We start from the raw sequence: 15,919 nt of genomic DNA on the forward strand, positions 1-15,919 counted from the left end.
CAAGAATGAAATAACAGAATTAAGACAAAAAAATCCTTAAGCCCCTTGGTAATAAACTGTACATATTCTAACGACGCAAAAACCAAATTATCAAATATGAAATCAAAGGAATGAAGCGATCTTTGAAACAACACCAGGTGTTAACTTTCAAATATGTAATTCAGACCTTCACCCAAACGGGTGCGGCTAGACGCCAATGAGTCAATTTGCAAAAAAGGTAAAACCGCTCTCCCTCTGGTTAATATTCGAACTACTTCGTCTCTCCGAAGTTATATGTAAGGATTGTAAGATTTCTAAGCTTACCCGGCTTAATGAGCTTAGTTTATTTCAACTATTTTTTTTTACGCAAAAAGGCCCTTCACATGGAAGAAGGTTTCCAAGAAAAAGTACTCCTTTGAGAAGTCAACGTGTCCAGCAGCTGGTGCCACCAATTTTAGCAAGATTTTTTGAAGCAAACTTCAGAAGGACAATATTTGTTACAGTTGATAAATAAAAAGGTAGTTTCGGGGGGGGGGGGAAGCTTCTCCTCTAGCAAGAATTTCTGGACAAGTGTCATTGACGAGTTTTCTACGCGAACAATCTTCTCTTAACAAAAGGACTTGCCACAACTTAACACTCAAGAAAGATTACATTAAAAAAGCTTTTCTAAAATTAATGGAGATTCACCTCGGCTCCGAGAGAATCAAAAGCTGGCCGAACTTGGTGTTCTCGGGCTGGAAGAGAACAGAGGTGTGCCGTATTTTTTCTGTCTCGCGCGCGAGTTTTGAAACCAAACTTGCGTTACTCTTTTACTGAGCCCAGTCAGCTGAGCAATTCGTTCCAGGTCCTGCCCGTCCGGATTAGAGTCGATGTTGAAGTTCGCTTGAAGGATTTGTAGTTGTTCCTCGGTGAATGTGGTTCGCACTCGTTTGGTTTTATGACATTTTAGAATTCCGCCGCTGGAAGGTGAATCTTCACTGTCTGCGTCTAATCAGAGATGTAAAAATCACGCTGTTATTACCAACGAAGCGATCAAACAAGATTGAAAAGTACAAAGGCTTAAGTTTGAGCACCATCAAACTAAGGTATGTTAGTTTTATCAACTGAGTTGATAATGTAAATTAGCCAACATAGAAATTTCTAAGACTGACGTTTCGAGTGTTGGCCTTCGTCAGAGAAAATGACGGCGGGTTAAACGCTCTAAAAAAGGCTAAAAACTCCAAACGTCAGCTTTAGAAACGGTAACAAATTTACAATATCGATTCAGTTGATAAAAATTAAATTATCTAGTAACACTACCCCACCTGCGTAGCACCATAATTTCTTAAAAAAATATACCCCCTTGATTCATTTAAGGTACGGTAACTAGTGTTTTGTCTACCTTTAAGTGGAAAAAACACATACACGAACAATTGACCGATCTTGCAGTCCATGGCCTAACTTTAGTCTCTTTGGAAGCGTAGGAAGGAAACGTTGGGAATTTATAATACGATTGACAAATACACGATATGGAAGTTACAGCTTGACGCTTACAGCAACAGCAAACAACAAAAATGTACATGTGATTATGACTGTGCTGTGCTCACTTAGTTAATTTTAAAGTTGGAAGGGCACAAACGGTCAAGAGCAGACAGCAGTGAATTTAATTTTTGAAGTTTGCCCAAACATTATTTATGGCCCTTAAACATTGCTTTTCTCTATGATGATCAGCTCCTACAGTCTCAAGAACAACTTAATGAGAAAATAGTCTATGTTACGGTTGTGTGCTTAGTTGCCAAGCCTTTGAACGAGAGTGAGGCTGAGGGTGACCTTGTTAAGATACAAAAGTTGCTGCTTTTCAAATGTAACTAGATGCTGATGCTTATCACGACAAAGTCACCTTCAGCCTCACTCCAACTCAAAGGCGTTTCTTCGCCCGCGAGTACGTTTGAGGCCTTGAGCAACGCTAGCGGTAAGAGGTCTATGACTGGTCTAGCACTGACCAGACCTCCGGCAAACCTCTCCCGCCTGGTCTCCAATCTTCCCGAGGGCAGAGAAAGGCTGCTTCCTGCGGTGCTTATAATCCTAATAATGAGGGCTTGCCGCAGGCTAGAATTTTCATCTTTTAATAACTGTAGTCAATCTCATTACGCGCAAGGATTGACATGCTACTAGGAATACTTTCTCAACTAGCCATACAATAATTTTTTCGCTTCTTTGTCTTGAGGGAGCGGTCGAAGAATTTCTTTTTCAACAGTGTGAAAAATATTTCTCTCATTAAAAAGAACTTTTCAATTGTGAGAGTGGTCGATGGGCCTGAATCCGCTTTACTATGTATGGACTTAGAATCACGTGGTCAGGCGAAGTGTATTCACGTGATTAAGAGGGATTGACTACAGAAAATGTTTTACAGCACCGTAAATTTTGCGATTAAAATTTGTCTACGTGCGGACAAAAAACAAGATAATTTACTATCAGCCAGTCGGCTTTGAATTCAAACTATACAAATCACCTTGTACCATGTCTTCAATCCCTCCATCACTTTGAGTGCAGTAAGAAAGAGCAACTAAGAGGGGATACAAATAGAGGTCTTAGCACCATGGTAACAAATTTTAAGAGACTTACAGTTCCTAAGACGAATACGATCGTGAATTCGGACGCGCGCAAATCGGCGATATTTTGGAGGGAAAACACAATAGCATTCAACGTTGTCATCAGATGTTTAGCGAAAAAAAGAAAACGGCTCAGTAATGTCCGATAACAATCATTGAGCAAATCTTCTGGGTCGTAGAAACTTCACGAGGAACTAATTCTATTATTTTGATTAATAACTCTTGAAGTCTCATATTCGTAATAGAGTTGATGTTAGAATCTACAGATGTTCATTGTGATTCACAATGAACTGAATTGCGCTACGAGAGTAGGTTGTTTCTCGAGATCTCATCAACTACAGTAGCACAGCCGACTTGAGAGCAATTTTTTCCTCTCTCTTGTTTGGTGCACATTTTTCAACATTTTATTTTGGACTAAGCTAGAGATAACCTTGAAGAGAGTTCAAAGGGAACTACTTACGAACAAGGACAAAAAAAAAAAAAGAAAACAGAAAGCAAGACAAAGGGTGTTTCGTCAGTCACTGATACACCGTTCATATCGCGTTGCCGTTGTTTTTCTTGTTTTTACTTCGTTTTGACGTCAATTGTGACCTCTTACAGAAGGACTATCCCTCTAAATTATAAAAGAAAAATCCAGTTTCATAAATTGTAAGGAAAAAAAAGGACATAAATCACATAAGACTGATGACCAGTTCAAACACAAACGGATAACCAGCACAAAAGTCGAGTGCGGCCAGCTGCATTAACAAAATAGATCACATCTCGATCACCTTAAAGTTCTCTGGCAGACTAATTACAGTGTTGGTAGTGCGACCCAATTTGGTAAAATATAATATATATGTTGAACAAAACCAGAGCAATTTAAACCAAAATAGTTTCGACGTTGCTTTCAAAACCGCTCGAAACAAACAAACAAAAAAAAAAAGCGACTTGTATGCACCTTTAAAGCTCAGTCGGTTCCCAGTCTATTGGTAATTTGTTTCCAAACAACCATGCAGTATGGCTGCGAAAGATCGTAATTTTACATTTACCTCACGGCATGAAATATTTTCTCTGAAGTGAATACCTACACCAACTGCATCGCGTGATACACGATTCTCCGTGTGGTAGAGATAAATTATGGAGGAAAAAATATACAAAATTATGACCGAGCTTACTAAATGAAACGTCTCTAAATTACTGTATTTTTACAGGCACGAAACTCGTTCCATTGTTAGGACAGTTCCACGATGCATAACTCAAAAAACAGAAAAGAATTTGCAAACGAAAAGTTCTCCTAAAAATTGTGGATGAAAAAAAAATTTTTTTTCAAAGGAAAGTTTTTCTCTGTCCTCAACAGTCTTTTCAACACGAACTGGTTACAATCATTACTTTAAATTGCAGCCTCAACATTTTAAATTAATATTTCAGCTTTACAATTCAAAACAAAATTGACAAAATGGGAAAAGCTAGACGTCCGCAAAGGCTCGATTTGTTCGTTTCTGCGAGCAAAACCAAAGATCTTTAAAGTGTCAAACTTCTACGGTAAATGAAGAACCTGGAAGATAATAATCGCATTATGGTTCCGTGTGCAATTCTGAGCGAAGTGAAAATAAGTTGCTGGTCGAAACATTTTTTTCATTCAAGCGTCATTTGTAAATACTCAGTCAAGCAGCTGGTCTCTGGACGCTTTGTGTGTCGTTGAAAAGAGACCGCGGCAAAAAAAAAAGAACTTCGTAACCTCCATAAATTATATATGTTCGGTAATTACTCTTTCTGAGAAACTCAATAAAAAGAATTCAATGTCGCACCTCTGAACACATTTTGTTCAAGCGACTCCGCTAAAACGCGCTTTGTAATGTAAAAAACCAACCTGCCTTTGACTCCAAAAGCGAGACGTGTCAACAAAATTTCCGCTGTTTCCTGGAACAGTCTCTTTGAGGCAACCCCTAAAACTGCTAACGTTTTAGGGGATTTCATTCAAAAGAAGAGGAAACTAAAACAAAAGTTATGCGTATAGCGGTTTCTTTTTCACACTTGAGTTTTTCTTCTTTTTTTTTTTCTTTCCGAAGCAGGTTAATTCGCAGGCGGGTCTTCATGCAAAGCGTATTAATATCAATTTCTGCTACTAACATCGCATAAAAGATCAAACTCATAATAATGAATTGTAAAGTGAGCCTGAAAATTCCTATTGAAACGCAACTTCCCTCCAGACACCGAGTAATAAAACAAAACCAGACAGGCGAAGTCGGAGATCATTAATTACACTGTATTGAGAGAATCCAAATTATGCGCTATCTGAGTAAAGAGACCCCCTTTTACAGTTGCATATTTAAGCAAAAACACCAATGAAACTTTTAATTCTGTTCCTCGGGAAATTTCTCAAAGCAATTTTATGACAAGGCTAATACGCAGTTTAGAGGGTAAACACATCGACAAATATAGATTTTTAACAGTTCTTCAACTGGATTTGCCGATATTTCTCTTGTGACTTTCATTTTGTTTAATTTTCAAGTTTAAGACTGTTTAAAAAGAAATCTTGTTTTTAACGTCTATTTTGCGAACGTGACATCACGACCCTTGTAATATATATATAAACAAGAAATAAAGTTGTTTCACTTATCCTTCGAGTGCTCGATGCAGAAATGAGCAGAGCAAAATACTAATGTAAAAGAAGGAAATTATTACTAGTTACTCGAGTTTCACGTTCTAGGCGATCATCAGACTGAGAGTTGTTTACAAGTTGTCTTCTCGTAGACAACTCTCAGACTGATGACCGCCTAGAGCGTGAAACTCGAGTAACTGGTAATAATTTCCTTCTTTCACATTTCTATATATATATATTTTTTTACTAAACACGAATAACATCTTCAGATTAACTAAGCAGAACCCTGATTAACACAAATCACTAATGAAATTAGTTCATCATGAAATCTCGTTTCTACGAGAACTTTTAGTTAAGCCTATTCTCTGCCGTTGTTTTTTTCCTTCTTTCTATTTTGTGAGCTGAGCGCGCGTAAGGACGCGTAAAGTGCGGGTAATCCACGTTCATTCGCGTTCGTTGCTTCTCTTACGACTCTAATTTCGCTCGCACTTCGGGCGTCGATTTAACACACTAAAATTGTCAACAAGATTCAGTCAGACTAGAACTACAAAAACTTACCGTCTTGTGAGGAGTTATCGGGAGGGAAAACTTCCAAACTCTCCATGTAGTGTAATTTACAAAGAACATGTCCTTCTTTTAGCGCGAACTCCTCGCCTGTAGAAAGTTGTCGCTTGCAAGCGTCACACGCGAAACACGCGAGATGGTAGACGCTGCTCCGCGCGCGTCTCACCCAGTCATTCGCGTGGATACTTCGTCCGCAACGGGCACATTTAGTGCCGAACTGCCTGTAGATCGTAAAATTAATGGACGAGATTAATAATCATGTGAAAATATCGCCATGTAGTGAAGAGAGGGCTGGATGGGGAGGGAAGAAGCTCTTTTCCTTTTGTATGAAACAAGTTTCTTCACTTCTCGAGCGTTATGAGGACGAGAGTGAGCACGAATTTGGTGTATGTTTATCAGCGTCAAGATAAAAGCGATAATAAATATTCTCACGGATAATATCACGACTTATTACAAAATGGGCTGGAAAGGGAAGGGGAAAACTTCTGCTTTTCCAAGGAGGAAAATCATTGTTAGTTCTGTTATGGACAAATATACAAGTGGTTCTTTAAATTGACACAATATTGACAAAGATAATGCTCGATAATCTGACAATGACCAAAAAACTCAGCACAGTTTTTGACGAACCACTGCAAACACACTTAGACATGGCTTTCAACGAGACAGAACTTCATAGCAACTTAAGTGAACAGAAAAATAAATAAGGCGGGTAATAACTACAAACACAATGATACTTGTATAAGTACAGGATAAATAACAGTTATTAAACATAAGCATTACAAATAAACTATTGCGAAACCGTTCCTTAACTCTATATTCATCGCTATGGGATCCAAATCGAAGTAAGAACTATTTGAATTAGCTTCATTTAAATTTTTCATTTAAGTTGAAAGGGCAAGTATTATCCTAAGACACATTAATAGTGAAATTAAACCGGTCGCGCAAAGATTATTTTTGGAGGGTTATGAAAACTGTACCCTATAGTTTCAAGAAGCTTCACATCTGCTACGCTTACATCATCGTTACCTTTCTCTTCATAAGTTTGTCTTCATTATCATTTTCATAACTGTTTTCTGGATATCCTTGGCTTGAAATCTCATGTAACAGATCACGAGTCAGAACGAGTGAAAAGTTGTTTTACACCGACACAAGACAAACTGCGCACCGATTAAACAGTTTTGAACGAAACCAATTCAAGTAAGCCAGTTGGAAATTGGAGTGATCGCATTTCAAAATATTTTTGAAACCTTTTATTTTTTAGACACAGGACACTCAATACCAATACCAATTTCCAATTCAGTTGAAACAGACCGACAAAGCGTCTTTTTACGCCAGATTTCCAAGCCTCAAGAAGTGAGTCTCACCAGTTTAAAACACAAATAGGGTCACTCATGTGGGGTGTGAAAAATAATTTGCAAGTTTGCATTTTAAACATAATTCACTATGTTTACATTTACACGTAAGAGGCAGGTGTTTTTATTCGCCTGTGCCTTTTGGCCAGGAAATTCTCAACCGCCTAAGCCACTGGAAAAAATAGATCAGGTGAGAGTCAAGCTAAACAGGAACACGAACTTGTGAAGAAATACGCGCAAGTCGGTGAGGAAGGCGCTCAGAATCGGAGACTGAGTTTTTACTGAACTTGGCAAAGTCGGTAAAACGGATCAAACGCATTATTTATGCGGTCATTTTGTTTTTAGAGGTGGTCGCTTCGTCGACAATAAACCGACGGTCCTAACGTAGCATTAAAGAATGAATCGCATTTTCTGCGCACTTTAAAAGCTTCCCCAGTATGACAACAAAATACCCGCTGATCTAAACTAAAAAAAAATTTAAATAATAAAATTAAACTCCAGGCAGTTGGAACGATTCCCAGCACCATTCATTCAAGCCACTTTAAAATGGTTTCGTTAGAGATACCGTGCCAGGGAAGATTAAGGAATAATCTGCTGGTTACATAAAAGACTTTAACTGTGGTATGGTTAATACAATGTCCCGCAACAGGAGAGCTCGGTCTTACTAAGTAGAGTCTTGTAAACCAAAAGGGACCTTTGTTATGTTCGATTGTTTAACGGTTCAACAAGTCCTCGCCTAAGCCGTCCGTAAATCAAACGTCAAAAATAAATATACGAGTTTCTTAAATAGGGCTTTCTTATCGGAAATCATCTTTCAGACTGGCTCAGTCTAGATCATTTCCAGTGTTCCTAGACTTTTCGGTGGAATACAGGAAACTTGGTCGCCTGGAATACTTCTCGATTTCACACTTAAACTGACACAGCAACGTAGCGCTCAAATTAAGAGATGAAAAGTAATTTCCGTACACTTCTTAATGGAAACAGCAACGTAAAAAAAAAAACAAAAACTGAAAGAAAGCTGCAAATGTCGCTAGAAAGAAGACGGACACAAATTACTATTGGGATGGATTTGTGGCCAGATCAATTAGCGAAGAAAAACTAGTAAATGTATTTTTACAAGCTACTTTTCATCTCCTTTGCTTAGAAAATAAATAAAAGCAACGAAAATGACAAGATAAAAATGAAGCTTAAAATTTCGTGCCCGAAATTCCAATCCGCACGATATATTCTTGACTGTTTGATACAAACAAAGTATAAATGTTGTCCACAAACCGCAGAGGCGCACTGTTAAGTAAAATTTAGATGGTAAACCTGAAATGAGCACGCAAATAATACTCACCTCGCATAGTCGCTTTTGCAGTAAATCTTGTCTTCCTTGGTATAGCAAGTGGCCTCCTTGCCGAGCTCTAGTTCACACATGCAGCATTTCAGACAGCCCGTGTGCCAAGCCTTCCCGCTGACTTTTACAAGATATCGGTCCATAATTCTACCTTTGCACCCTGCACACTTTTCTCCATGTGCCTAGAAACACAAGACACGATACTGACTCTTTATTGCTTTTGCTACTCGTGCGGTGATTAAGTTTGTTCTTCCTGGCGCGGTATGTATATATGTCTTCGAACTCCCCCCGAGGCATACGATTATCAAAATAATAATAACAAATTTAATTCATCCAAGAAAGGGATCTTTGATATACATTCTCAGGCGCTGTAAAGCTAACAGAGGGACTCTCAAACTCGCCATTAAATTGTACATATGTTAGTTCAAAGAGGAAATAAGACCTCACGTTGTGTCCAGGAAGGTAAACAAACAATTTCTCGCACAACAGGTCATCATCGGGCACACGAGAAACTCGCATTCAACCATGTTACAGTAATAAATACGAAAACAAACATCCCAAACGCTAACTTACCGAAGACTGGTCTCCAACTTCGCGAGTAAAATTCGCCGTAGATTTTTCCTCGCAAGCAGTGGTCATCTGGAGAGAGGAACACACTGTCAGCACGGACACACTTCACAGAGCTGCTCACAGTATTTAATAGCGGCTTCGGGGCTGACCAAACCACCCGCTAGATAATCCAAAGTTGTTCGAACTCTCACAGGTTTCAAATAGGCCAATATAACATGACATGATAATTAGGGCGCTCTGTAACGTGATTGGCTAGCTTGGCTAAGTGGGAGGAGCACGAGTCTTCGGGGAAATCGATCTAACATACAAAATGTTGCTTCCCTTTGTGTTCCTTTACTCAAGGAAGGTTGTTTTGAAATAGACAAATATTGCTAAAGTAATGCACGCCGGATTGACCTGGCTTTCGCCTATTTGCACCGAACTCGGATAAGCCCCTGGCGGTGCCCCAGAGCTTCGCATTCGAGCCCCTAAGACGAAAGGGCGCGAGTCATTTAGAATATACTTAAATATTCCGTGATTTGCTTATGAAATTTACCGGGTTATTCGCATGAATAAGAAAAAGACGCTTTAACACAGTAAAAATAAGCTACGGTCTAAGAACACCTTCTTGGGCGTCAATTGGAGAGCTCAAGAGTTCAGAAACCTTCTTCCTTTCAGTACCAAAACGTGGTCGTACTAGAAACAAAGTTACCTGTAGCCGAAGTCTGTACCGAGCGAAAGGGCTCACAAAAAAAACTGAAAATGAATTCAAACTACTATAAAGAATGCACATCGTTTCCTGTTCAAGAGCCATCAATATTTGTAATGGTATAAAGCTGTTAGGACTCAACCGACAATTCAGTAAAAGCCTGTTGCAGACAAAAAGAAAACCTTGACAATGTCATACACGAATTTTCACGCACTAAGACCCCGCACTTCCTGTCAACTTGCTCCGACCGATGAAAATCAAAACAAGAGAGAAATTTATGCAGATTTTGTGAAGAGATCACCGAAAAAAAAATTTAAAGATGTCTCGAAAGACCAAAGAGGTTGTTAGCAAGGTAAATTCCACTTACTAGTTCCTTCATCGAAAGCCGTTTTGATAAAAGTTTCCTCATTGTACTTCGCAGAATTGTGAAGAAAAGAAAAAAAAAAAAAAAAAAAAGGATCGAAGAATAGTTTCCAGGCCGGATGGGTGAACCTTAATTCCCTTCTTGACAAACCCCACTAGAGAACAACAATTATGTAGGTTTGCTTAATTGTGGGAAATTGTAGGTTTACTTAAAACTTTTGTCTGGCAAAAGAAATCATTTCTGGCATTCTGTGACAACGGAAAGGAATTAATTTTATTCACCAAATTTGCATTCAGTTTTGTTTTACACTGTCGTTTATAACAAAAAGAAGAATTTCTCAAATACTTTTCTCTCGTGCAAAACGCGTGAGGTGAAACGGTCACCCACTTACAAATTCGTGACTGTAACGACACACGTCTAAGAAAATTCATCTAAATTTCGAAAGGATGGATAAGCACTATTCAAGCGAATTAACCAATGAATTATGAAGTACACATCTAACAATCTTGACAAACTTGTTTATTCTGAAGAATGCGTTGATTTTTTTCCCTCAACTTTCGGTTTTCAAAATCACTTTGTTACCAGTTGGGAAGTGTAATTCTTTTTTTGTGCTGTAACAAAATTATTTCTGTTTTACTTTGGGAAGCTAAAACAGAATTTTATGCAGTTTACAGGTGTCAATTAAGTCATAATTTGTTTCTCGACCGGAAATAACGGTATTTAAGCTGGGTTTTATTTTTTGGTCAATTGTTTCGAATCAAAGCTTTCTCTTGATGAATAATTGATGAGAACTGGATTGACTTCTCGCTATGTAAAACAGTGCCGAAACATTGAAAAATGAAAACTGGCTCAGGTTTGAAAAAAAATGACAAAAAAAAAAGGTTATCCGTACCACAATGTAGTTTAAGAATAGTAAAAAGGTGCACTAGATGGGGCATACTCTGTTTGACGAGTATGACACATTTTAACAATAAACGACTAAATCTTACAGACAAAATGCCTGGAAACCTTCCATTGTTATTCAAACAGGGGCGATTAACGAAACAGCTCCCTACATTTAACGGATAACAAGACCTTGTGAACAACCAAAACAACAAATTCTTAACATATTCAAAGACAATTTTGACAATAAAACAATTCTTTCAATAATGTGGCCAATCATTCCCCAAAACGGTAAAATATAACACTCTTTAAGTTTTAATGTATGCGAAGGCAAAAGAAACGAATTTTGAAGTGGAGTCGAGAACAAGAGACACAACTTACATTCAAAAGACGGACGATTGCAAAACTTCCGGTCACAATTCTGGTCACAGCAAGACTCACTTTAAAAAAAAACACGTTTAGAGAGCAGATGTTTAGCCAGACTTCCAAAAGATTTAGCAGTGACGAGCAAGTTTTGATTTCATTATAACATATCGACGAGACACAGTTTGAACAAGTTTGCGATTTAATAAAAGACAGTTTAAAAATAAGTAATGTATCAATAGATATCAAGAATTTTTGGACAGGGTCGGTTGAAAACTAAACCATGTACAAAAAGTTATCGAGCGATTTGAACAAAAAACGGTAGCAATGGTTAGTTTTCTTGTAATCAATCAGCAAACACGAAACTTAACAAGACAAATAATTTTAATTTTCCCTATTCAGGACAATTTCACGCACCATACGTGCGACTTAAAAAGTGTGCAGGTGAAAAAATAGAAAAGAAAGAAAAAATAACAGCGACTGTCCAAAATGCCACAAAAACTCCAATTTTCAGATTTAAACCAAAGAAATTATAAAACTCAAGATCTGTACGATGAAACCCGGGCAAAAAATGTTGACTGACCCCAAACCCGATAATTTTTGCGAGAGCGTTCATGCAAGTTTCACAACAAAATAGATGTATATGAATTATGACGAACCGCGTTTTCCTGTTTGAATAGGTATTACTATGTTTCTCAAGATTTTCCTGCTTTGAGATTCAAAAGTTAAACAAATATGAGTCGAAAGATAGCCTTCAGATTGTTTACAATGTCCTAAATATTAAGTGACACACGACGAGGTGTCGGTTCAAAGAGTTACGCATGCCATCACCAGATATAATTATAAGCCAAGACTAACTATTATTTTTTGTTTCCACCGAGGAACACGAATAGAATTTTGAACACGAATGAGTCTATTTTTCCGTAACTTGGCTGAGATCTGAAATCTTTCGATACGCACCATAAAACTCGCGCACATGCACGGGCGAAGAAGACCTGAAGTTCAAGAAATCCGAAAAACAAAGGCGAAGTTTTTCGCGAAATTGTTCTCGTCTCCGTAGAGTAAAATGTCAAAATATTTTTTTCTATGAGGCTCGAATGTGTTCAGAATGCACGCGTGTACTTGACGGTTCACCATGCTATAATTGTTTCAGAAGCAACCTTTTTAGGAAAAGAAAAACACTTCTACTGACAAAATTTGTCCAAAACTATCAACATCCTAAAACTTAAAGTATGTTACCTGAAGAGTTTTCATTCTCTTGTGGTTCTGTTCCACACAAAGGATCGACATAGCTTTGCAAAATCTTTGTGCTGTGTAAAGCAGCACACACCGCAATAGCTCACGTTACAATGCGGTTGATCCGACGACAGCAATTTGCACGACTGACGGTTTTGACTTAGAGCATTACCTTAAGCGAACGACGGCATACTTAAATAAAAGGCTTGCGCACAGAAGCAGGGTGAAAAAAGCGGCGCGGCGAATAACAAAAGCTGAGGAACAAAAAAAGGGAAAAATAATAACAACAACAACACGCCCGTCCAAAGGATGCCGGCTGGTGCTCGATACACCTGGGAAAACTCCAGACTGAACTAAATGGGCATGGAAGCTGGAGATTTTGCACTTGTGCCTTCCGCCTTCCGCTCGATAGAAATACAACTCTTTTTCTGGAAATCATAACATAACAAGTGGAACCAACTAAAATACTGTGTTCTAGAGGTCAATTAACAATAATAGACTTTACATGTGATATTTATTGGTACCTGAGCACGGCGAAACAGGAAAAAGAAACAACCGAGTGAAAGAAAAGTGAATGTTTGCTGTAAACCACTGTTACGAAGCCTTTAAACAGTATCACGGAAAATGTTTCCATAATTATAGCCCTTTTGCAATTCTTGACAAGAATGTTTCCGTTAAACCGACTAAACATTCAAACGGCCATACACTCAAAAATACCGTCTCCGTAGAAGGGCTAACGCTCGAAACGTCAGCTTTTGTAATCGTTACGGCGGCCAATTTACCGTTTCAACTTTGTTGATATATCCAAATTATTTCCTTCCTCCCACCGACGCAGCCCCAAACAGTTTCTTTCGAAACTATCAGCCTTTACTAAAAAATACCGCTAGATATCTGGTGCTTCTGTCTCTGAAAATGGCATAAAAAATTTCGCCCCTTTTCGCGTGCAAACCTAATGCATGGGAACCGGGGCACGCTTTTCGAAAGTCTTAAAAATACCAAGCGTTAAGCACGCCAAGCAGAAAAATAAACTTTGACAAAGGATTTATTTTTTTTTAGTACTCGATACGAAGTGAAATCTTGTTTATTTGCATTTGATCCAAGGATAATTTAATCTCGCTTTGGCTTCGGCTTTGAAGAGTGCAAGAAAAAAGAAAACCCGGCATTTTCAAAGGAACAGAAGAGGGCTAAGATATGTCCACCCGCAGAAACTTTTGCCGCCAGATACAAGTCAGCAAGTCGCTGGGCGGAATCTTTTGGTGGGTTTCGGGTGACATCGTTTTACTCTTCGAAATAGAAAAAGAAGCGACCCCATCTGAGAGATGTTGGTTAGGTAGAAGCCGAAGAGAAACATAAAGCACTTGAAGAGCCGAAAAAGAGTCATCCTACAGCGGATGCTTTTCTACCGTGCACATTTTCTACTACGGATAAATTGTAGCCAAAGCGTTTGGAGTTTACGACGACCTATTTGAAGGGAAATGAACATCTTTCAGTCTTCCTGCTTTGCACAGAGGATGGCAAAGGATTTATACGTAACGCGTGAAAACGGCCAAAATTAATCCGTGCAACGTGATTTTTAATAGAAAGGAAAGGTAAGGTAAGCTTTGAAGAGCGAATATTTTAATTGACCGAGTGAAAACCTTCGTATTTTTCCCAGAGATACCTCATAGTAAACTTAGAAACGTGGTAATTTTTTTTTCCCCAGACTTGCTTCTTTATCCTAGAAAATTCACGAAAACTGAAACGAGCTTCTGTAGCCGTAAAATGGCGGAAATCAGTGCCCCGAGTAGAGGCAAATGAACTTTGCTCATGAGAAGCGCGAAAGAAAGCAAGCTCGTATCAATTTGACAAATTTGTATAGGAGGGATTGAGGTATGGCTTAATTCTAAAACGGGACCGTTTCATCTAATTTTGACATCAACGCTTTTAAAAATCACCAATATTTCAAAATCCAAATATCGCATTTTGTGGCACATTTTCAATTATCAATTTCACCATGCGGTTTAACTCGGAATCGGTTCAGGTTAAGCTCATGATAAGTAGAAATAGTCATTGTTGTTTTCGAGGATATAAAAATTAATTTGGGGCTTTTTATTTCCGCACGGAAAAACCAGGCTGAACTTTGTGAAAATCGCAACATAGTCACGACATAATCTAATTATGGACCCCGTGGTTAAATCCGGAATTCCAAGCACATTTTAAAAGGTAGCACCGTGGTCGATCAGGAAATCAATACAGTAAGCTAGCCTTGCATAGCTAACCACTCCATTTCCCATGGGGGAATTGTTTACAATAACACATTCCTTAAGCTAGCGGAGAGCGTCTGTTTTTCTTTGGGTATTCGAACACCTATAAGTCCTAAGAAAGTTCTGGGGTAAACTTGAGCTTTATTGTGGACTTGCAAGAGGACAATTCAATCATCTATAACGGCAGGTCAAATGTTTTTTTGCCGAAGACGTTGAAGCAATCTGATACTTCTATGAATTCAATGTAATCAAACGTTTGTCACGCAAGGTCGAAATATTTACAATCACAAAAACACATTGGATTGTTCCCTTCTTGCGTTTTTTTGGGCCACGAGAATAACACTTTTAAAAACTTGTTCATCAGATAAATATTGAATATGTTACCTTGGAAGAGTGTTTCACTGAGAAGCAGATACAACTGTAGGAGGATTCGACTCCTCCCCACCCCCTCCCCCCCATCCTCGGAGACCCAGGGGGTGTGGGTCGATTTCAAGTTAGGGCGTGAAGAGCCCCTGGGGACATAGTCTTACAAGACTAGTTCCAAACGGTTGCAGTCGTTTTGCCATCTGATTGGTGCCAGAAAATCTTTGTGTTTTTCTTCCCAATCAGAGTGAAGTGTGCTTGAGAGTCCTTTCGTGTGTTTTAACGCGGACATATACTAGTAGCTCAGTTGCTCACTATGTTTGTTTGCACCGTGCGACGGAGATTTGTTTGAGGTGAAAAGTTTCAGTCTTAGCACACAATGTAAGAGAAATCGATCAGATTGTCCGCGAAAATCTTACCGGAAATTATACTGAATACTTTCGCAGGTATTACCAGAGAACGTGTTTTAAAAAAGTTTGCGAGGTTTGTATACAACACGATGGTTGCAGTCATTGATATGTCGCTTTAAACGTTAAACGAGATTGAAACTTAAATCTTTCTGGATTTTTTGCATAATTTGCTGTGACTGAAACTTTGCCAACCCGTGAAGTTATTTCGTCGCACGGGCAACGAAGGTATGTCGAGCAACTGGTACTTGCGCAACTTTCTGTGCGTGCCAAAATCTAATCTCATTTTCGCTTGAAAAAAAAGAAAAGCTAAGCGTGGAAACTTTTGCTTATTAGATGTGGGTAGATGACCCTGTACTACTAAGCTGACATTTGCAACAAAGCAAACCCGCCC

The 15,919-nt window shown here is 38.6% G+C and overlaps 1 protein-coding gene across 5 annotated transcripts in view; it reads right to left on the minus strand.

Moving 5' to 3' along the window:
• LOC111329657 (LIM/homeobox protein Awh) overlaps positions 1-15,919 on the minus strand; it is a 28,513-nt gene that overhangs the window by 718 nt on the left and 11,876 nt on the right. For 2 of the 5 annotated variants that reach the window (XM_022934411.2, XM_022934412.2), the window contains 5 exons: positions 8,983-9,048; positions 8,410-8,591; positions 5,713-5,939; positions 2,471-2,524; positions 667-966 (listed from right to left, as the gene is read on the minus strand). In XM_022934411.2, coding sequence (XP_022790146.1) covers positions 683-966; positions 2,471-2,524; positions 5,713-5,939; positions 8,410-8,591; positions 8,983-9,048 — 813 coding nt within the window. In that variant the 3' untranslated portion in view covers positions 667-682. Of the gene's footprint in view, positions 1-666; positions 967-2,470; positions 2,525-5,712; positions 5,940-8,409; positions 8,592-8,982; positions 9,049-12,515; positions 12,582-15,919 lie in introns of those variants that run through there. The other 3 variants (XM_088757000.1, XM_088757001.1, XM_022934413.2) reach the window with 3 other exon arrangements.

The sequence above is a fragment of the Stylophora pistillata genome, chromosome 4, assembly GCF_964205215.1.
Source record: "Stylophora pistillata chromosome 4, jaStyPist1.2, whole genome shotgun sequence".
Classification (NCBI taxonomy): Eukaryota; Metazoa; Cnidaria; class Anthozoa; order Scleractinia; family Pocilloporidae; genus Stylophora; species Stylophora pistillata.